We start from the raw sequence: 21545 nt of genomic DNA on the forward strand, positions 1-21545 counted from the left end.
TAAGGTGCTACTGGACAATTTTTTGGACATAAAGATGTATTGCCCAACTTACGTATGTATACAAACCCATGCGCCCGTCGCCCCAGCCACCCCCGCACTGAGAACAATGGCAGGTCAATGCAGAGCCATCTGCAGCTTTTTTCAACCAGTTGTGCTTCCTGACCATTCCAAGATTTTAAGTTTAAAGCAGGAAATATATGTAAAAGGCAGCCTGCTCAGATCACCTTGCAGAAATGAAAGTAAAAGAAAAAAAGTGTGTGTGTGTGTGTGTGTGTGTGTGTGTGTGTAGAATTAAACACACACATATTTATGAAGAAAGAGGACCGAATGGCAGCGTGGAGGAAACCAAGCGAAAGAGGAATAGAACTGGATAGGGCTGGTCTGCCCAATCCTACCCCAGAGATTATGAAATGTCCTTGCTCTGGAGCTGCCTGCCTGCTAACGAACTAGAACAGAATAGACAGACAGAAGGGGGACAGAGAATATACGATTGCCAAAAGTGGTGGTGGGGAGAGAGCAAAGGGCTGGACGTTCCATTTGGTTCAAGTCAATAAATATTACCAATATCCACAAAATTATAGTACAAGGAGATTCAACGCATTCTGCATTTTTCCAATCCCTAACTTACTTATCAAACCTTTATTAGGCATTGTGCAAATAAAACCATAAAAGAGGAAATAACATATAAAAGCTTTGAAATATATATAAAAGGCAGCAGTTGGCTACATACATATATATATATATACATATAAAATCAGTGGTTTTCGTTGTTAACCTGCTCCTTGGAGAACTGCTACCAAAAACTCGGCTACCCCCGCCGTTACCCTTTGGTCGACGTCGGATAGGCAGAATCCCACACATTCACCTTGCTGGGGTTCCAAACCACCCAAAAGAGGGGACAGCACGCGTTGACGTGGGATACTGTACAATGGGCAATGGAAGAGAATATGCTCTACAGTGTCCGGGACATTCATAGAACATCTGCAGAATCTCTTGTTTCTAGGGATGTTTTGATATCTTCCCCAGACAAATGCTGAGGGAAAGACATTCAAACGGGCCAGCATAAAAGCCCTACGTTGGGCTGGGATTATTAATTTAGTGACGTAATTGGCTCTGCTATCTAAGATATTTAAATCATAGAATATGGGGGAGCAAATTTTGTTTACAGCTGCCATAATATTTTGTCTCTCGACATCCTTTAGTCTAGTTAGGATATTATGGAAAATGTATTGCTCGTTAGAATTGTACAGGGGCTCCAGCTCGATGCCTAAAGATTCAATCTTTTTTTCGAGGTACTGATACCATCTTGATTTGTAGGAGTCTTTGAGCAAATCAGCGAGCAGACTTGATGGAGGGCAGCGAAAATGGCAGCGTAACCAGTACTTTATTGAGGTGGACCATGCCCAATATTCCATTGTGTGTATGCCTATTTCTGCACACATTGTTTCATATTTGATCACAGCTGGGAGTCCAAGAATACGTCTCAGAAAGCTGGAGTGAATCTTTTTTAAATCATTGTTATATGCTTGGACCCATAGCGGGATTCCATAGAATATCTGGGATTGCACTTTTGTTTGAAATATCTGATTGGCCGCAGGAATAAATTGATTACCTTTCTGATAATAAAAACGGGCAACTGCTGATGAGGTACACTTTGCCTGTTTTATGGCATTTGTGCGATGATTTGCCCACCCTAAATTGCTCTGGAATAAGATTCCCAGATACCTATAGATTTTCACTTGTTGGATTTCTTGCCCTCTTATTTTCCATTTCTCTAATTTCCAACCATTCGAGAAGACCAAAATTTTTGTCTTCTCATAATTTATAGAGAGTTTGTTACATTCGCAGTAAAGGATCAGAGAAGATATAAGACGTTTCAGACCCAAGCTCGTTAATGATAGTAGGACAGCATCGTCTGCGTATAATAAGAGAGGAACTGGTTTCTGATTAAGTTTAGGGGCATGTGATTCTATTTTTTGGAGGTGATCTGGCAAGTCTGATAAAAATAAATTAAATAGAAAGGGAGCGAGAATACACCCTTGTTTTACCCCTTTCGAGTTTGGGATGTCTGATGAAAGGTGACCTTTGGTGTTAAGTTTGACTTGACAGGTATTGGAAGAGTAAAGATTTTGTATTAGAATCAATAAGCGCTGATCAATTTTTAATTCTGCGAGTTTCCTCCACAGCTTTGGGCGGTCAATTGAGTCGAATGCACCACGAAAGTCTACAAAAGCAGCATATATCTTAGATTGCCTTTGGGATCTATATTTTTCAACCAAATGCATAAGTATAAGGCAGTGGTCTAATGTAGAGCAACCTTTGGAGAAACCTATTTGTTCTTTCCCTGGTAAATTTAGATTTTTCATCCAGGTAAGAAGTTTAGATAAAAGGTGCTTAGCGTAGATTTTCCCTATCACTGATAATAGGCTTATCGGTCTGTAATTCCTTGGTTCTTTTGGGTCGCCATTTTTAAAGATTGGGATAATTATTGATCTTAACCATATCTCAGGTATGATCCCATATTTATCTATGAGAGTAAACAATTGAGCTAAGGGTTCTGCCCACCAATCTATATAGGTCTTGAATAATTCTATTGGTAGACCGTCTGGCCCAGGAGATTTCCCCGATTTGAAATTTTTAACTATCTCTCTAATTTCCTCTTCTTCTACCCTTGGCCACTCCTGGAGTTTATTGATTTTATTTTTAGTGGTCTCATTTCCTTTGAGTTCACTGTGTAGATTGTTAAATACAGATGTGAAGTATTGGGACCATTTGGATTCTGCAATTGGTGGTAGAGTTAGTTGGTTTTCGGCTTTCAATCCTCCGTACACCAGGTTCCAGAACGCTTTGTTGTTTTTACTCTGAATTGAGTCGAGTAATTGTAGCCATTTTTGGGTTGCATATTTCTGTTTCTTTTCGGCCAGAATGTAATGGTATTGTCTTTTTTCATCAAGATAAGAGGGCTCTAGTTTAGCGCGATTATTTTTAAATGTTTGGCGCAGCTTTCTTTTTAGCTGGAAACATTCATCATCAAACCAAGGGCTAGTGCTATGTTTAAGTACCCAAACTTTAGGTGGAGTACTAAGCTCTACGAACATTTGGAAGATTTCATTATAAATTTTCGGAATATCACTGTAGGGATTAGTGGTCTTTAAGTTGGATAATACTTGTTTTCTCAGGTTGGCTGTAAGTTTTTGCCCCACTGCTGCACTCATTTCCTGGGACCATTTTAATTGGGTCATTTGTTTGTATTGAGAAGGTTCTATGATATTGTACTTGGTTATTTTGGTTTCGTCCTTTAAGTTAATAGACAACAATAATGGCTGATGGTCGCTTTCAGTACGCGTTCCAATTTTGAGGTCCATGATTGAATTTATAATATTATAAGGGACAAGAATATAGTCGATGACACTGCATCCTCGGGGGGAGAAGTATGTAAACTCCCCGCTTCTATCGCCTTTTGTTGAACCGTTCACAATCTGCAAATTAAAGTTGTTACATAATTCAAGTAGGCGTAAGCCTTCGTTGTTTACAACCCTATCTCTGGAGAATCGTCCTATTTTCAGGGCATGTGCGATATCATTATCAGTATTCCAATTTAGTTTGCTACATAGTTGTTCATTGTTGGTTCCCACTCTGGCATTAAAATCACCTGCTATTATCAGTGAGGCATTTGGGTATTTATCGGTCAAATTTTCTATATAAAAGGTTAGTTGTGACCAATTTTCACTGCTGCTGTTGTTTTTGGTTGGGGGGATATAGACATTTACAAGTAGCAAAGTATCGTCTTTTTGGGTTAAAAGTAGAGCTTGTGCAAGTGGTAAGCATTTTTCTAGCTGCTTGATTTCAAACCCTAAGTTGTCTTTGATCATGCAACAGAACCCTGCTTTCGGCCGGCCCTTCGTGTTTGTTTTCACTGCGGGTTTCGTATAGGAGGTGAATCCATTGATTTTAATATCTCTAGTTGACCATGTTTCTTGTAGAAGTATTAATTCAAAATCTTTAAGGAAGTTCATTAGGTCTGGGTCTCCGTCTTTGTTTCCCCACCCTGCAATATTCCAGGACAGCAAGCGTAGGATCCGTTTTTGAGTTGATGGCTGGTTGACAGCATTTAGTCATTCTAGTTCTGTTATTGAGTCCAGCGAGGGATTTTGTCTTGTGCAGATACAGCCATTTGTCGCTGCTTTCGGCGGGGAACATAATGGTGGGTCTTTTAGATTCTTTTTTAAAGTGCGGGAAATTAAAATTTCCTCCCTTTCTTGGTTTTCTTCCTTAACTATTCCTTGTTCCTGAGAAATTTCTGTGGTTGGTAGACTGTTGTGGACAGTAGGACTGTTTTCAGTCTCTAGTTCCATTTCTTTGGCCTCATTTGATGTTGGGCTCAGTGAATCAGGTCTGTTGGAGGTCATCTTTTGTTCGGCAATGTTAGAGTCCTTTGTAGTACTTAAATAAGGGGTACCTATTTCGTTTAGAGCTAGTATTTGATATCTCAGCCAGGAATTTGTGGTCTCATTGCTGGAGTTTTTCCTTGCCATTTCATATTCTAAAGGAGGCTGGATTTGGAGGTCTGCATCTATACATTTGAAAGTTCCATTGGTGGCTTTCTTTTTGACTATGCATTTAGGGGAGAGGGCTGGTAAGTGTAAAGTTTGATTGTGTATTGTTTCTACTGCATTTTGTTGCCCTTGTTGGTGAATTTCGGTCAATCTGGCCTGTAGTTTCGTCAATTTACTGAGTATGTTTATTTGTTCTTTGTCTGGTAGCTTGGTAAAGTTACTCAGCAGATCTACTTCTTCTGGGACTGTCCAGTCTATTGTATCAAGGGCGAGGCTGTTATTTGATGCTACAGTCGCTTGGTTTGAGAGCTTGGATTTTTCTTGTGTGATTTCCCGGGTAGCTGGCTGCGGTTTCTCCCATCTACTGGGTTCTTCCACGGGAGTAGGGCAGATGTCGGCCTCTGGTAAAATGGCCTTATTCATCTTGTTCTGTCTTTTAGATGCAATCAATGGTCTGAGTGATATATCTTCAAAGTGTCGACGCGGAATAATTCCTTTCTGGGCTAAATAAGCCTTTACCCTTAGGATTTTGGTTGGAATTCTATGACTACCAAATTTTAGTAGTACTTTTTTGGAATGTCCATCGTTAGTGAGCCTCTTGACTGCTTTTAGGTCGATGCTTCCACCCTCAAGGCCTAGGAGCAGATTTAGATGGTGTCTGGCCCAGAAGGATGACTCCCAGTAAGGTAGGGGCCCTCTATATGGAAAAATGTGGAGAACAATCTCACATGGCCTCAGTATCAGGTTGACTGAGTGAGGGGGGCTTCCTCTGGTTTTTGGCTGGTTTAGAGGTATAAATTTGTATTTGTTCTGTTTGTCTCCAGGGCTTATTAAGGATGGCAAAAAGGGAGTGAGTTGCCTCCTTTCATCTGGGTTATCCAGCTTCTTGGAGATGTTTTGTAATTGTTCAAAGATTTTTTGAACTGTTTGAGCAGTCATTAGGCAGCATTCCTCCAGCAGCTCCACCTTTCTATCAATTAGCACTTGTGCCTCGATTATGGGAGTAGTAGCCTTGTCCTCATTTATTCCTAGGGATATCTCTTCAGCTGTCTTTCCATGTAAAGAGTTGAGGAAGGTTTTGGGAGGAGATATGTGCTGTTTTTGAGGTAGCAGGTAATCATCTAGATTACTTTGTTTGAAACCGGAGGGCTCTGCGTCAGTTTCTGTATCAAAACATCTGAGTCTTTTGGCTCTTCTCATTGCTAGATTCTTCTTAAATCAATGAGATCAGACTTCTAAACGGAGTGATAGAGTGTTAAAGTTCTCAGGTCGCAATCTCATTCCGTTCTCATTCAGTCCTGGCTGGGCTGCTGCGAGGAGTTTAAAACTGGGTCCAATTAGAGCACTCCTTTGAAGTATCCCCCCCCCCTTCTTCTCAGTTTGTTAAAACAACTGAGATGTTTGGGGGTCCACGAAGTTAGAGGTAGTGGGAGAAATTTGTGGTTTTATAAATTTATAGTTTTTAGGGTTAGAAGCCCATTAGAGGTCCTTAAAGATCCTTGGGATAAGTTTGTCACGAGGAGTCAACGAGAAACTGGGAGGGAGTGCCTTAATGCCCGGGAGGGAATGTCTGAGAGCCTTCGTTAAAACTTCATTAACTTCACTAAGTCCCGGCACCGAGGAGGATAAGATAAGATGTTCAAAAGCCCAGCGAAGTAGCGAAAGGAAATAAAATCCAAGAGAAGGAGGAGAGCCGGCAACAAAGGCATTTAGTTAAAAAGTTCTTTGAGCTCCGATAAGAGCGTCTTACCTCGGCGCCATCTTGGGGAAGTATCCCAATCCCTAACACTGAAGGTATGGATTTAAATCACTTGAACAATTACCCCAAACATACCTGGTTGTTGCTTTTGTTCCTTAAATAATGCAGAATTTTCATTCTGGGTCCCAGGGGAATTCCCATGTCTTTAAGTTCCTTTTCTGTGCACAAGGCCTGTTACAGTAAGAATCAGACACACATATATGAGCTGTGGTTCTACAATAGATAGTGACTTAAATGAAAAGAGCCCTTGGACCTTAGTAACTTGTGTTTCAGTGCTATCCTTTGAGAAACACAGAGGGTTGAATATGGTCACGTCACCCTTATAAAAAATACAGCAATACTGGTAAATGTGGCTTCAGAAACTCTTCATGCAAATATTGTTCCACCACTAACCATCTATAAGACTTGTGCAGCAACTTAGCTCTGTCTTGTAACACTGTTGTCAAGTAGTTGCTTCCTTCGCAGATTGAGCAAGTTCTAGTTGCTCATCCCACTCCGTAGCTTCAGAGGACTTCAGTGGGACCTGCTGTCTAGTTGTCAAAAGGCAACACCAGAGAAGATCAAGAATGAGGGCAGGAAATGCTTCCTGGCACCATCTGGACACAGGGTTAGCTTTGCTGCTGATACCACACTTGAACGCAGTTGTCTTGTGACCACTCCTTGCAAGCCGCTTTCACAAGAGATCAGAACAAAGACCTGAATGGATTTGTTCCCTCCCCATTCCCCCACAAACTACCATTATTGATCTTCATGAAGGAGCCTAGAAGCTGAAGAAATAGACATACAGGAGCAAAGCAAGTAATGCAAAAGTTCTATATTTACCAGTGCTTGCCTGTCCACATTTTCCTTCTCGAATACAGAGCAATATTCAGAAAGCTCAAGCTCCGTCAAAATGTCTGTAACAGATCCAATACCTTCTTGGCCAGTTGCTGATATTTGTGACTCCTGTTAAAATAGATACCACTTCTGTACAGCTTTTCATTTGCATTGATAAAACACTTAAGACAGGATAGATACCAATATATAGCTACTGGACTATATTGCTAGAGTACTGATTGTATCACAGTGTGTACATTTCTTTTATTACTGTTATAAATGTTATATTTTATTATTTGTTTATTTATTTCTTAGATTTATATACTCCCTTCATTGTAAGATATAATATTATCAAAGGGTGGTTTTAGGCATTTGCTTAACTTACCTGCTGTAAAAGAGCAAACACATACGTGATCCTTCTTTATTAAAATCAACATCTTAAAAGTCCTTAGCTTTGGCTATACCAAGGATTTGGAACCTGTGACCCACCAGATGTTGTTGGACTCCAACTCATTACCCCATTCAATGTTGATGAGAGTTCTAGTTCAAAACATCTGGAGGCACCAGGCTTGCCATCTCAGGCTAGACTGTGCAGACATTTCCCCCCATTTTCTGAGAAACATGCAAAATAGGAAAATAGCCAGCCCTGACACAGGAGCTTAGGGGCACTTTTTGTGGAGTCACCTAGCCTTTGAATAAGTACAGAGTGCTGAGCTTTGAAGAATAGCAGGCTAATCTGCACAAAAGCAACAAAGATTCCCCAAAACACAGGGAACTTACAAGGCCAGCTTTAAACTCAGGAAGTTGTTGAATCATGTTAACGCATACCTCATTTTTATCTTCCTCTCCATCAGATGTACATTTTTGATTCGTGAGAAGATCAAACAATATAAGTGATCCTAAGAAAAGAATACAGTCAGTGTCTTGGAGGAAAGGTCATGAATATAACATCTAGGGCACCGCAAATGTCTCGTCTTCCCTTTCTAGGATGGAGCTAGTTATTGTCTGTAAGCTTGTGATTTCACTCCCCGCCCACCTTTTTTAAATAAAATGCAATTATTGAGGCTGAGATTAGGAAGAGGGAGACTGACAGGGAAAACTGCCTTTGTATACCTTTCACCACCGGAAATCCTACCCCCAAGCTGCTTTTTCTCCCCCAGAGGAAAATATGTGGCAGTGTTCTTTCTCTTTTTCTCTTTCCCCTTTGAATTGCAACCACAGCAGTGTAGTTTGTTTCATTAAATCATTATATTTGCACCTTGAGTACAAAAAGAAGAATAAAAGGGGAGCTACACTTATTAAAAATTGAGAGAGGTACAAGGCTTCAAAAAAAGGAGAACAAATTAAGCTTATTGAAGCTTTATTCAGTGTTCCTATTAGCCTCTAAATTCCTTGAGGCAAGATGTTGGTCAGATGTTATCAAGTAGGAGGAGCCCCTGCCCTCTTTGGGCACTAACATCTTGTGTTTGTTGGGACTGATGTACTGATGTAAGTAACACAGGGCAGGTGGGCTACTCCTCTGTAGCCCCTGAGGATCTGCCAAGCGAAAAAACAGCAAAAGAGGGCTGAGAAGAGAACATTTCTAGAGCATTGTACTCTCAGCACCTCCAACAGTCTCCTCCACTGAGACTTCTGAAAGCTAGGAGCTTCTGGTACTGTTTCTCCCATCGTGCTCCAAATGAAAATTGTCTTACACTATGCATGGTAGCCATTACTTAAAAACAGCAACAACACTATGGCATGTCATGTTTGGCCTTCAGCGGATGCATTTTATATTTAAAAAGAAGTCTGTTAAAATAATCATGGAACTAAACATCACATGCAGCTCTGCTCTTAATCAGATTTTTTAAAAAAAGTTTAAACTTTAGACTGTAAAATGATAAAGGTTTTGAAACATTTGAATTAAAAGCCAGAGGAAGCTGCTCTGGAAGTCTGATTTCTGTACTAACAAACCCTCTCAATCCCATGACCTCATGGGGGGAAATGCATTTAAAAATTGTTGTTGTTGGAAAGTGGAAGAGCGAAGAAGTTGGATATTGCAATGAAAGATACTAAACAGAAATATATTCACATTTTATTTATTTCCATGTATAGAATGTTGTAGTTCTGGTTGCAGATTTTTGAGACAGATTTTGAATGTAATTCAGCCTTCCCAAACCTGTATGCAGCCAGCAGCTGATATATCTGACACTTAGTCACAATAGCCACAAAATGAGTTATTTGCTTGTGAATGGCTGCTTTGATTGGCAACCTATCTTTAAATGGGAGTGAAACCTTACACTTTGAAACTATAGGACTGGGGGAAAATAGAGTAACAGGTTACAAGGATACAAAACATGTTGTATTCCAAGACGCAAATGTCTCCATTCAATTAAGATGCTAGAAAAGGAAATGGGAAAAGGGAATTATGACCATATCCCTTTATGTTGTTCAGGGATAGGTGTCCTGGTCAGGTCCCACAGAAAGAACACCTCTGTGAGGAAGGATGCGATTATAATAATATAATAAATAAATAAACATGTCTGCATGCATCAAAATAAGAGAAAGGTATATATACCTAAGCTGTGACCTGCTATTGAGACTCCTCCTTTAAAATCAGGGTTCCTCTCCAAGAAGAGCAGGTAGATACGGTTCATTTCTGAAGCAACTGTGTCCACAATGGTCTGGCAGTAGGTGGAGCTATTATAAAAGAAAACATCTAGGATGGTGTCATTGATGAAATGACGCAGGCGATTGATGCTTGGCAAGGTGATTCTCTCCAAGTCTCTGTAAACAAAACAGAGAAGGGCATGTAGCCTTCCAGGTGTTCTTGGCCTCCACTGAAGCTTTGTTATCCTACACAGATACCTGATCTTAGAAACCAGATAAAAAGTTTGCCTGTGTACAGTACAAATCCAAGTGCTGTACTCTGTACTTCAGTGACTACACTTGCTCACTCAGAAGCAAGCCCCGTTGAATTCAGTGGATTGCCAGGACACAAGATTGGGCTACAACTAACCTGATGTTAAAATCCTCAGCAAACACAATGTCAATGAAAGTAAGATGGAAATGATCTTTGAAAGACCTTCCTTTGCATCTAAAGCAGCGTATGGAACCTTTTCCAGCCCAAGGTCCACATTCTTCCAGGGAGAACTATAGAAGTGTAGAGTTGGAAGGGACCACTAGGGTCATCTAGTCCAACCCCTTGCAATGCAGGCATCTTTTGCCCAACATGGGGCTTGAACGCACGACCCTGAGATTAAGAATCTCCTGCTCTACAGACTGAGCTATATCAGAGCACGTAGCTAGTTGTGGGCAAGGCCAGAGGCAAAAGTGGGAAGAGCAACAAGTGTGAATTCTACTTTTTGTACAGTAGGCTAATTTCTACACATCCCTCTCTATCCTCCATCCAGGCAAGCAAGAAACATTGTCAGAGTTCAAAAATATATTCTACCCAGGCAAAAGCAATCAATCAATCAATTTTTATTATGGCAAACAGCCAGCATAAGCACTAATGGATGGTGCAAAAGCATGGTGTGGCCTGGAGAAAGGGTCTCTAACCGAAGAGAGTTCCAAGGTCAGAGAGGTCAGAGAGGCCCCATTCAGCCCCCGGGCTGGGGGTTCCCCGGTCCCTATTTTGAAGCAATGTTTCCCAATACAGGCTGTCTAATACTAGAACAAAGAAGCCTGGGGAGCTGCCCAGTTTTCCAATTAACCCTTGATTAAGCATATGCATGGGGCAGGTAGGCAGACAGATTGCAAGACCTGATTATAAGGTGTAGTGTTTTGTTTCCATCCTCCAGGCAGAACAGGGTTTTTGAAAGCAGCTCTATTTCTCCAGGGGATTAAAGCACGAATGGGAGATGAAATACTTGGCAAAAAGTTTACCAAAGAGGATTTGCTGGACCCTTCAAGCAAAAAGTTACAAACAACTCCCTTGTTCCGGTGCTAATTTACTACAGGAGGGTTGTAATTAGGCACTCATTCGCTGAAAATAAATGCAAGTGCCTCCATAACCGTTGCCAATACAGAGATTGATCTAGGAGATTGTGGGATGTAAAAAATTTGGGCATGTAAAAAATTTGAATAGGGGGCAACTATCTTCTGATTCCTTATTTGCAAGGCTGTTCTAGAGCAAAGTAGCAACAGCAAACTTAAAACACCATTTTTGGACACGCTGAACAGGATTAGGGTATGCCCATAACATGCACTTCCCATTCTGTCTCCACTGCTTTGTCATTATTACCAGGCATGACAGCTCACACACTGTAGGAAATAGGAGTATTATCATTATTTAATAAATCTCTATACTGCCCTTCACCCAAGGATTATAGGGTGGTTTGCAATATAAAAACACAAAAATAAATAACATAGTAACAAACAAAAAACAATAACCGCCCCCAACAGTTTAAAAGGCCATGGATTGTTTAATTAGCCAAAGGCCTGGAAAAAGAGGAATGTTTTTGCCTGGCACCTAAATATATGCAATGAATGGGGAGAGCATTCCACAGTTGGGGAGTCACTGCAGAAAAGGCCTGTTCTTGTGCTGCCACCCTCCAGATCTCTTGTACTTTGGCAAACTCTAGGCTATCAGCATACAATGACTGGCAGGCTGGCTGGGAACACTCTTGGTTCACTTACACATCTACTCCAGTATGTAAAGTACTGTGCCAGTTCACTGGGAGGAATTCTACTCGGCCAATCTGTTGCTGCTCCTGAGCGTTCTTGAAGTGGGCAGGCAGCATACTCAATGAAACATTGCGGAAGTCATTGACTGTAAGAAAAAAAAATCAATTCTGCATCAAGGCACAGAGCAACCACCCCACATTGAGGGGCCGACTAGATGTAATGATGGGATATGGATAAACAGATCTCCCACGTTTTTCCAAAATAGGAACATCCATTGTGGGGGGCGGGGGTGGGTGGAAAAGAAGGAAGGAGTATTTAATAAATTCCCCCTGCTCTGTTTTCCAAATCTGGACTGCACCCCAAAGCTGCTATTTGACTGAGGAGAAGGAAGATACACAAATATCATATTATACTTGTACATCCCCCTATCAGTGGGTCAAATAGCAGCTAGGAAGGGGATTCAGATTGGGAAAGCAGAAAAAGAGAAAGGGGCTAACCCCCGACCCCTCAGGCCCAGCCTCATGTCAGGGCTTCTATCTTTAGAAAAAGAAGATGAAGGATGGGAGATCTGATCATGGATGCCACAGCATCTCATCTGATATGTACCCAAGGAACTTATTAAGTTTATACATATTTAATTCAACAGTTCACATGTGGAAACTCAGTGTGTTAATCCATTTCCTGATTTCGTGTTTCTACATATACTGCAATCAGCTTACAAAGCTCATGGAGCATAGCATTTGGGAATCATAGCTTTGGCCTGTAATTGTAACAGGGTAATTTCATACTTTTTGAGATATAGCCCTTCCAAGAAGCATTTTATCCATCTTATATTGCAAACCAAGATGAACTGGAAACCAAACATTGACAGACAGCTTTGCACCCAAGGTTAACTTCTGAAAAAATATACTCTCTTGTTTTCCTAAAACTAGTTTGGTTGCATATTGAATCACACCTTATTGCATTTTGAGTTGCAACTTAAAAGGGAGACGTGTTAGGTGAGCATTTCACTGAAGATGCACCTTTTTACCCTGGTCTCTGACACCCAAGATTATATGTTTCTAGGACCCACCCTTTTTGGATTTTAAATTGTTTTAACCAGTTTTAATACTGTAGTTTTACACTGTTGTAACCTGCCTGGGTTAGGCCATTTAAGCACTGTAGTGTCCTTCATCATGACCAAGGAGGAGCTGCTGCTAGGCAAGTCCTGTTACAGGGAAGAGACTGCTGGAACCATAAGGGGCAAGCAAAACATTCCCAAGGCAGTTTACAGTTAAAATAGAAATACAATAACACAGCAAGACAGTAAAATGAATACAACAAAACAGCAGCAATGGAATCTTGGCCATATTAAATTATTATTAAATAAATAATAAACCTAAAAAGGCTCAACAGAGTGTAGCCTGTTCACACCGAAGAGGCTGGCACTGCAACTGTATTTTATTGAGGAAAAATAAAAGCCACACATCAAGTCTGCAAATACACAATGGGTAATGCAGAAAACACAAGAATTCAGCATTTTTGCAATGATGACAACTGGATTTCTCATAAAAAGAAAGCGAGCAAAGGTTGGCACTTCTAGAAAAACCCCTAGTGCAGAAGCAACCTAGGACACAGTAAGCCCCAGTGATTTGTTACATCTGTAAACTACATTTGTGTTTTATGCAACTTTTGCATCCACCTTGATTACAAAGCAAGGTAAGGCAAAGCTGTACTACTTGCAGGGAAAAAAATGCCCTAAGATGAAAGGATTTTGAAAAACTTTTGCATCTATAGTCTACTCTTTTAGTACCATCACCAGTTTCTGTTGAAAGCATCTGAATTTCCAATGTAATTCCCAGTGCCAATGAGGACTTATATGTAATAAACATCTGTAAACGACATTCTCTAGAGACTGTTTTGGCCCACTAAGCCTTGTAATTTTCCTGTTTCAACCTTGATGGGAAGAGAATTATATATAATTTAAGGCTGCTGTAATATGGAGGAACTACTGTACTAGTTTAGTTTGGATATATATTCCTTGGCAATCTCTGTGAGATCTACATGTATATATAACCCTTAGAATCATTAGCCAATTGATCTTGTGGACAACTTGCTTCTACATCTCAAACAGAATCAGACTGATTTTCTAGTCAAATACAGTCATCAGTTAATTTCCTCAACATATGAACAAAACATATATTCAGCCTTACACTCTAGCATATAGCTGATATTCACTGAACCAGTGGGCTCTGACATCAGCTGTTTTAGATTCCTCTGCTTTTGTTTTATTGTATTCATTTTACTGTTTCTGCTGTATTGTTCTATTTCTATTTTAACTGTAAAGCTGTCCTGGGAATAGTTCTCTGAAAAGTGGAATACAATTAAATAATATATAATGGAATAAAATGGTTATAAGACATCACAATAACTCTGTCTGTACAAAAGACCCACATATTTTGTGGACCTCCTGAGATGCAGAACCAACAAGTATCTTTTATACTGCAGACTTACCACACTGAACAATACTCCGGAACCGAATATCACATGCAGGTCCAATTCCATGAACAACAAAAACCAAATGGTCTATCTGCAAAGGTTCCCCTGAAATAAATAGAAATTGCATACTTATCAAGACACTATTTTCAAATGGGAGTGACATTCTCTCAAAATGTAAGTTTTGGTCCCGTCCCCCCCACAAAAAAGCTTACATTTTTCAAAGAAAAGTTATGGATTCTATACTTGAGCTAAATCAAATATTTGCTTATGCTTTGGCTTCCCTAATTTTTCAAAAATAATAAAATAATTAATAGATAATATATATATATTATAAACGTGCCTATAGTATTACATCTTTAAGAATTATGTTCAAGTTTGGGTTTGGTTTGGTTTGGTTTGAAGCAAGGGCAGAAGTACCAGGCAGTTTTCTAATCATTTTAGTCACATCTGTTTATCCTGTTTAATGAACAATCCCTGCGTAAAATCATATCAAGAAAGAAAAAGCACATAAGTTTAAAATAAGCGGGGGGGGGGGGGGAACGCATGTCATTACCATTAGGAATTTCAGCAGAAATATTTTCCACTCCTCTCTTCACAGTTCTTGGCCGGCCTTGCTCTGTGGGACTTGCGCCCCAGTCATCAGTGGTTGTTACTGGGTGGTAATGTACCATCAACTTGAAAGGACCACAAAAATAAAAGATGTTAGCACTACATAAGTAGGAGAAACAAACCACAAAGCAGAGATAATCAATTTCAAAGGTTGGTAATAATTTAAATGCAACTCCCAAATACGGACATGCAGGAACGCTGGAGGAGAGGCAGACATTCTCCTCTCCCATTTTATTTACTTGGACACTTTATATACTGCTCATATTTACACAAATCTCTAAGTGGTTTACAACATAGATTAAAACATTTTTTTCCAATGACAAATACAAAGATTGCCAGAAAATGTCCGCATTCTATCAGAGACAATTAAGAAATAAGCAGAGCATCTTCTTTAGCATCAAAATAAGCATTACATAGAAAAATTAGCTACAAAAATAGAAGGAAAATGCCACATTGTGGAATACAGTACATAGCTAATAAGAATACCCTTTGAACATAGGAAATGAAATATTACAAATGAAAACCAACTAAAAATATATAAATTCCACATTTTAAAACAGCATGATTGACAGCTAGACAAAAGAAAAACCACCTCCCATTTGCAAAATACCATATCCCCATTGATCATATAATTAAGCAATTAAATTCCCAACAATAAGCACAACATAAATTACAGCTAAAAATGCCTTCCATTTGGTTCTTCTCAAGCACACCTTTTCATGATCAATACGCTCACATCAATTCAGCATATACCAATATATGCATGCCTACCATTTTGACACTCCCTCAAATCATACTCTCCACACTCAGAAACCACAGGCATAATTCAATCTCACACCTTCAAACAACCCACACGCATAAGACCCAGAAAATGGGTAGAATATAGAAACTCCTTTCTGCAATTTTCTAACTGACCAGGCAATAAAACTTCAACTATTCTCCCCTCTAGAAATGAACTTTTCTTTTCACAAGTTCCTGATTTCCTGAAACAGAGTCAAAACTGTTTATTAAAAGATAAACGATGCTTGTAATACTTGAGAGGCGCAAAGAGCAAACTTTTAAGCTTCACTATACCTTTGGGTTATGCAATATGATGATTTCTCTGGTCGGAGACTCCAGTTTCTTTTTCCACTCATCTAAGGTGACACAGATCATATAGGTGTCCTGAGAAGAAGAAGAAGAAGACGAAAATCTTTAAAGAGTCAAATATATGTCTTTAAAAAAAATAAAAAAATCTATCAAAGCACAATCCTATGCATATTTACTCATCTTTAACTGGACTACTATTCTGAGAGCACAATATACAAAATTAAATGACTAGAATCAGTTCCAAAGCTATAGTTTGAAGAACCAAGCCAATAAAGTCCTAATTAGCCTCTCAATACATGCCTTTGGTGGGGGGGGGGGACACCTCAATCGAGACTATTAAGAGAAAAAGCAAAATATGTAGGTATTTTATTGTCTGGGAGATGGTGAGGCAGCAATGAGGGAACAATCACCAAGAATACATGTCTATGTCCTTACAATATAAATCTGGAGGGCCAAACAAAATACAGCATCAGGAAATTAGGCCTTCTGCTGTAAATGACATTATTATCAACTGAGGGGAGAGATGATTAGAAATGTAGAATGGTGGGGGGGGGGTAGCCTTTCTCCACACACACCATCACCTTGGTCATTTGACTTGTAGGTGAAAATTTACAGATACAGTGGTACCTCGCAAGACGAATGCCTCGCAAGACGGAAAACCCGCAAGACGAAAGGGTTTTCTGTTTTGGAGGCGCTTCGCAAGACGAATTTCCCTATGGGCTTGCTTCGCAAGACGAAAGCCCATAGGGAAATCTCCGGGGACCTCTTTTAAATGCTGGTGGTGGGGAGCAAAGCCTTTCCCCCCCTCCGGCCTTCAGAAGAGGTCCAGAAGGCCGGCGGGGGCCGAAAGGCTTTGCTCCCCACCGCCAGCATTTTAAAAGCAGTCCGGGATAGCAGGGAAGCGCTTCCCGCTATCGCGGACGGCTTTTGAAGGCAGGACCTCTTCTGAAGGCGGGCGGGGGGCAAAAGTCCTCCGCTGTCCCGGGCGATTTTAAAATGCCGCCCGCCAGCATTTTAAGATCGCCCCGGACAGCGGAGAAGTCCTCCGCTGTCCCAGGGTTTTTTAAAATGCTGGGGGTGGGAAGAAAAGCCCTTGTCCCCCCCCCCCAAGCCTTCAGAAGAGGTCAGGGGACAGACTGTCCCCGGACCTGGTCTGAAGGCGGTTTCCATAGGAACGCATTAATTGATTTTCAATGCATTCCTATGGGAAACCGTACATCGCAAGACGAAAAACTCGCAAGAAGAAAAAACTTGCGGAACGAATTAATTTCGTCTTGCGAGGCACCACTGTACTGGTATCATACATATAAGTTTGAGCTCCCATGTCGTTTTGCAAAGTTGCAAAACTTGGCATATCCAAGATCAAAAAGACTTGCCAAAAATGGAAACATTTCAATCAGGGTATGACTGGTGCCTGCCGGAGACAGCAGTTATAATTTACGGTTACCTCTAGCTCTTCACTGAAGCTTTCAGGGTATGGGATATATCTGTTGTCTTTGTCTCCCTTGTAAAACCAAGTGCAGCGCCTCACTTCAGATTCATCTTCTTCCCAGTAAACAGCATAGCGTAACCTCTTCTTCAGATGTACATCGTATCTTCCCCCCTCTGTTGGAACAACTAGCTCATCACAGTACTTGCCTGCAGAACAAAAGGACTACTATAAAGCAGGAATTAAACCCAAAATAAGGGGACACCTGACTTCCACAGCCACACATTATTAACGGAACTTTGTAAAAAGGAAAAGCAAGGCTAAAACCAGATTCTAAAAGTATAAGTAGCCTATTTTTTTATTTTTTTGCTTCCTACAAAATATGGTATCTAATGCAGAATTCAGAAGACTACAGCTTTATTCTTTAAAGCAAGTGCATTATCTTTGTAGTTGACAAAATAGCATACCAAATAATGTTTACAAAATGACAACAATTTGTGGATAAATTCTGTATGTCCAGCATATTTTCCTGTCCTTCCCCAGGGACCTGCAGTTAAATGTCTCCACTCATTTCTCACACACTTACCGTATTTTTTGCTCTATAAGACTCACTTTTTCCCTCCTAAAAAGTAAGGGAAAATGTGTGTGCGTCTTATGGAGCGAATGCAGGCTGCAGAGCTATCCCAGAAGCCAGAACAACAAGAGGGATTGCTGCTTTCACTGCGCAGTGATCCCTCTTCCTGTTCTGGTTTCTGAGAGTCAGAATATTTTTTTTTCTTGTTTTCCTCCTCCAAAAACTAGGTGCGTCTTGTGGTCTGGTGCGTCTTATAGAGCGAAAAAGACGGTACTTCCAGCCACCAACACTAGCAATGAAGTACAATTGTAGAAGGTAGGTCATTTTTTATAATTCCCTGCTTTTGAAACACTCCCTCTGATCACTTGGTATTCATAATTATACTGCAGATCAAAGTCTTCAGAGTCACTTCGTTAATAAGCCACTATATTAGTAAATCACTGGCTTTCTTCCTTGTCCTATACCAGAAGAACTTTGAGACATCCAATGAAATTGATTGGCAATAGATTTATGATGGACGAATGAAAAGTACTTATTTGCACAACACAAAATTTATAGCATGCACTGCCACAACATATGGCAATGACTATAAGGAGTTGGGGAAATTTATGAAGGCTACCTCTGACTTTTATGCTTCCCTGCTTTCTGGGCTTCCCAGGAGTATCTGATTGGCTGCTGTAAAAAACAGAATCCTGGGCTAGGGGATTTTTGGCCTAATCGAGTGGGGCACTTCTTATAATCTTAGGTGCAAAATAGCCATCAAATTAATTGGGAGTATATCTCATTGAACTCAATGGGACTTATGTATGAGTAGTGACATACATAGGATTGTACTATAAGGGTGGCCATGACAATGGGTTTCTGGCTGGAAACGCTCATATTTCAAACCCAGTTTCAAGTCGTCATCTGATGATTTAGTATTTGAGTGAACCATGCAACCACGCCAGTTAGAGAGATTATTTTCAAGGGAAGATGATTTAGTATTTGAGTGAACCATGCAACCACACCAGTTAGAGAGATTATTTTCAAGGGAAGATGACTTAGAATTGGATATAGTCATATTGTAGGAAACCTCTGAACACCACTAATGCAACAGAGGATACTGGGAAAGATTGCTAACTAATAAGGCTTAGTGTTAAAGGATAGCTCCCACCTCCCCAGCATTTCAACTTACTGGATTTATGAGCATTTTCTAACTTCTCTGAATCTTGTCCACTGAAGGGAATCCACCTCTCTCTTGAATCTACTACCTTGCAATAAAACCAATGAGGGCAAACTGCCTCATATTTATTGGCTGCATCTGTTTCCAGTGCTTCAGATGAGCTGGCTAAATTAGGCAATGGAGAAGGCTCTGTCGGTTGATGCTCTGCTGCTGACATTGCACTGCCTGGAAGAACACAAGACAGGAAACAGAATATGGTTTAAAATACCTACAGTTTATTTGATAGCAATGAATGAAAAGGTTACGTAGGAATAAAAATGACCCCAGACAGCACAGTTTCTGAGAAAATAAGCAAGATAAAATTGTAAATTGCTACAAATGAGCCAACAGCAACCACACAGACATCAAGCCTCTCAAACCAAATCAAACTTACAATTTGGACTGCAACTTTAGCACAAAGCAATTCAGTGGGACCACTAACTAAACATCTAAAAGCCCACAACTGCATCAGAACTATTTTCCCTTCTGCAGCTTTATAAATATTTTTAAATGCATCATTCTAAAATTCATGGACAGGCATATTACTATCCCTTTGGATTACACCTCCACATCTGAGAACCAGAAGAGAAATGATAAATGAATGAAAATAGCTAACTGAATCAAAATAAAAATAAAAAGAACTACATCACTCGCAGACAGGTAAAAATCCCCACCTAACTGACATGAAAATGTACCCCCAAACGATAATTTAAATAAGATACTTACAGCCACATAATCCTAACTGCTCAGTCTTTACTCTACTACAGGGTGGGGAACAGGTTTTATTGCTTTAAAGAGACCCTAGGTGCTTGCTAACACATTAAATTTCAGTCTTGGATATACATAATGATAATTGAATAAGCTAATATTAAGACATTTTGACTTCTTGCAGTTGCGAACTATAGATGCCTTCACATATTCAGTTTTGTGATGGTTTTGCCTCCACATGGCAAAACACACTAACCTGTCACAAGACAATTGTTCAAAAATATTTCTCCAGAAATCTCCAATAGAGACAATGATTTCAATGCACATATGGACAGTGACAACTAGACTGGTGCTTTCAGCATCAAAAACAGTAAGCTAAGCAAAAATATGAATAATGATCCTAGTCCTTGCAGAAAATTGTCAGAAGGGTACGAATTAGACATACAAACACTGCTCCAAATTCTTAAGTCAGCAAAATAACAACACTTTGGTCCCTGTCAGTCAGTGACCCCATCTCCTTTTAATCACAGGGTATTTACTACTAAGCACCCAGATACCAAATACAAAAGCCACAAGCTTAACCAATCATTTCAGCACATGCTTCTAGTTTCATAATACTGGTTGTGCCGAGCAACAAACAGCAAATGTGACAGATTCCCCTTAGGAAGAAGAGGAGGCTGGATAAACAACCATCGCTACAAAATGAGTTGTGCACGCAGCTGCTCCCAGCCATTACTGACGCTACGGATGCCACGTTCCAAGCCCTGCTGCCCCCCTGATCCAGTAACCCACTGTTGCCCTTGTTAGTCTAAAGGCCACCCTGTCCTCCTCAGCACCTTCGCAGCACCCGCCACCTCCTACCTAATCCCTGTACCATCTGTGACCAAGGTTTCTCCTACCTGGTACCCAGCCTTTGAGAACACCTTACAGGAAGGCTGTCTTTCAGCTTCTTGACACCCAACCAATCGCAATCCACTTGATGGTCCCCTGACACCATCCCTCCCACAGATAAAAATAAAATATGGGCACTTGGACACTGGGCAGCCCCCTCCCCCCAGACCACTGCTGGCTGGGCAGGTATTGATAACCTCCTCCTGTCCGTTACACCTGGGGCGGCAGGTGCAGGGCACAGGTAAACCTGCGTCTATCTGCGTGCGCAGGGGCACATCCTTCCCCTGCCACCACATGGGCATCGACGACCTCCCAGCCCCACAGAAACACACGCGCACACGTCCCTCTCCATCCTGTCACTCCCCGCAGGAATTCATGACATTTTGCATCCCCGTCCCCCCGTCCCTTTTTACCCATTGCTGGCGAACACGCCTGGACATCAGGCGCAGCGACCGCAGAACGGACCGCGAGTCCCCGCCCTTGCCGACACGCATTCGCTGAACGTCCGAACGGGGCTCATCGTTCCACAAGCCACGGGAGGCTGCGGATCTGCCCCCCAAACCCGCCCCGCCCGCCCCTCTTCCTCCTGACATCAGGGAGGTCAGAAAGTCCCCTCCTTTTCCATGATGTCCAGCGGAGGCGGAGGCGGCAGCAGCAGCATCCCCTTGGCCGCCCCTTCCGCCGAAACACGGCGCCGCCGCCGCCGCCGCTTGGCGAGAATCGCCTCAGAGAGGCACCGCGCTCGGCCCTCCGCCCCGGGCTCGCCTGTCGCGAGCAGCCCCAGCCCGTCCTCCCCGCCGCCTTCCTCTCGCACTGACCCGGGCGCC

The 21545-nt window shown here is 41.2% G+C and overlaps 1 protein-coding gene across 2 annotated transcripts in view; it reads right to left on the reverse strand.

Moving 5' to 3' along the window:
* Positions 1 to 21545, reverse strand: part of DDHD2 (DDHD domain containing 2) — a 38448-nt gene that overhangs the window by 15236 nt on the left and 1667 nt on the right. Inside the window, exons 1-11 of one of the 2 annotated variants that reach the window (XM_081171666.1) lie at positions 21132 to 21275; positions 19093 to 19305; positions 17363 to 17553; positions 15901 to 15990; positions 14771 to 14891; positions 14233 to 14322; positions 11752 to 11884; positions 9689 to 9897; positions 7960 to 8030; positions 7138 to 7260; positions 6391 to 6486 (exon numbers count right to left, since the gene is read on the reverse strand). In XM_081171666.1, coding sequence (XP_081027792.1) covers positions 6391 to 6486; positions 7138 to 7260; positions 7960 to 8030; positions 9689 to 9897; positions 11752 to 11884; positions 14233 to 14322; positions 14771 to 14891; positions 15901 to 15990; positions 17363 to 17553; positions 19093 to 19305; positions 21132 to 21135 — 1341 coding nt within the window. In that variant the 5' untranslated portion in view covers positions 21136 to 21275. Of the gene's footprint in view, positions 1 to 6390; positions 6487 to 7137; positions 7261 to 7959; positions 8031 to 9688; positions 9898 to 11751; positions 11885 to 14232; positions 14323 to 14770; positions 14892 to 15900; positions 15991 to 17362; positions 17554 to 19092; positions 19306 to 21131; positions 21276 to 21545 lie in introns of those variants that run through there. The other variant, XM_081171667.1, reaches the window with a different exon arrangement.

Source organism: Podarcis bocagei (genome assembly GCF_964188305.1).
Source record: "Podarcis bocagei genome assembly, chromosome: 15".
Classification (NCBI taxonomy): Eukaryota; Metazoa; Chordata; class Lepidosauria; order Squamata; family Lacertidae; genus Podarcis; species Podarcis bocagei.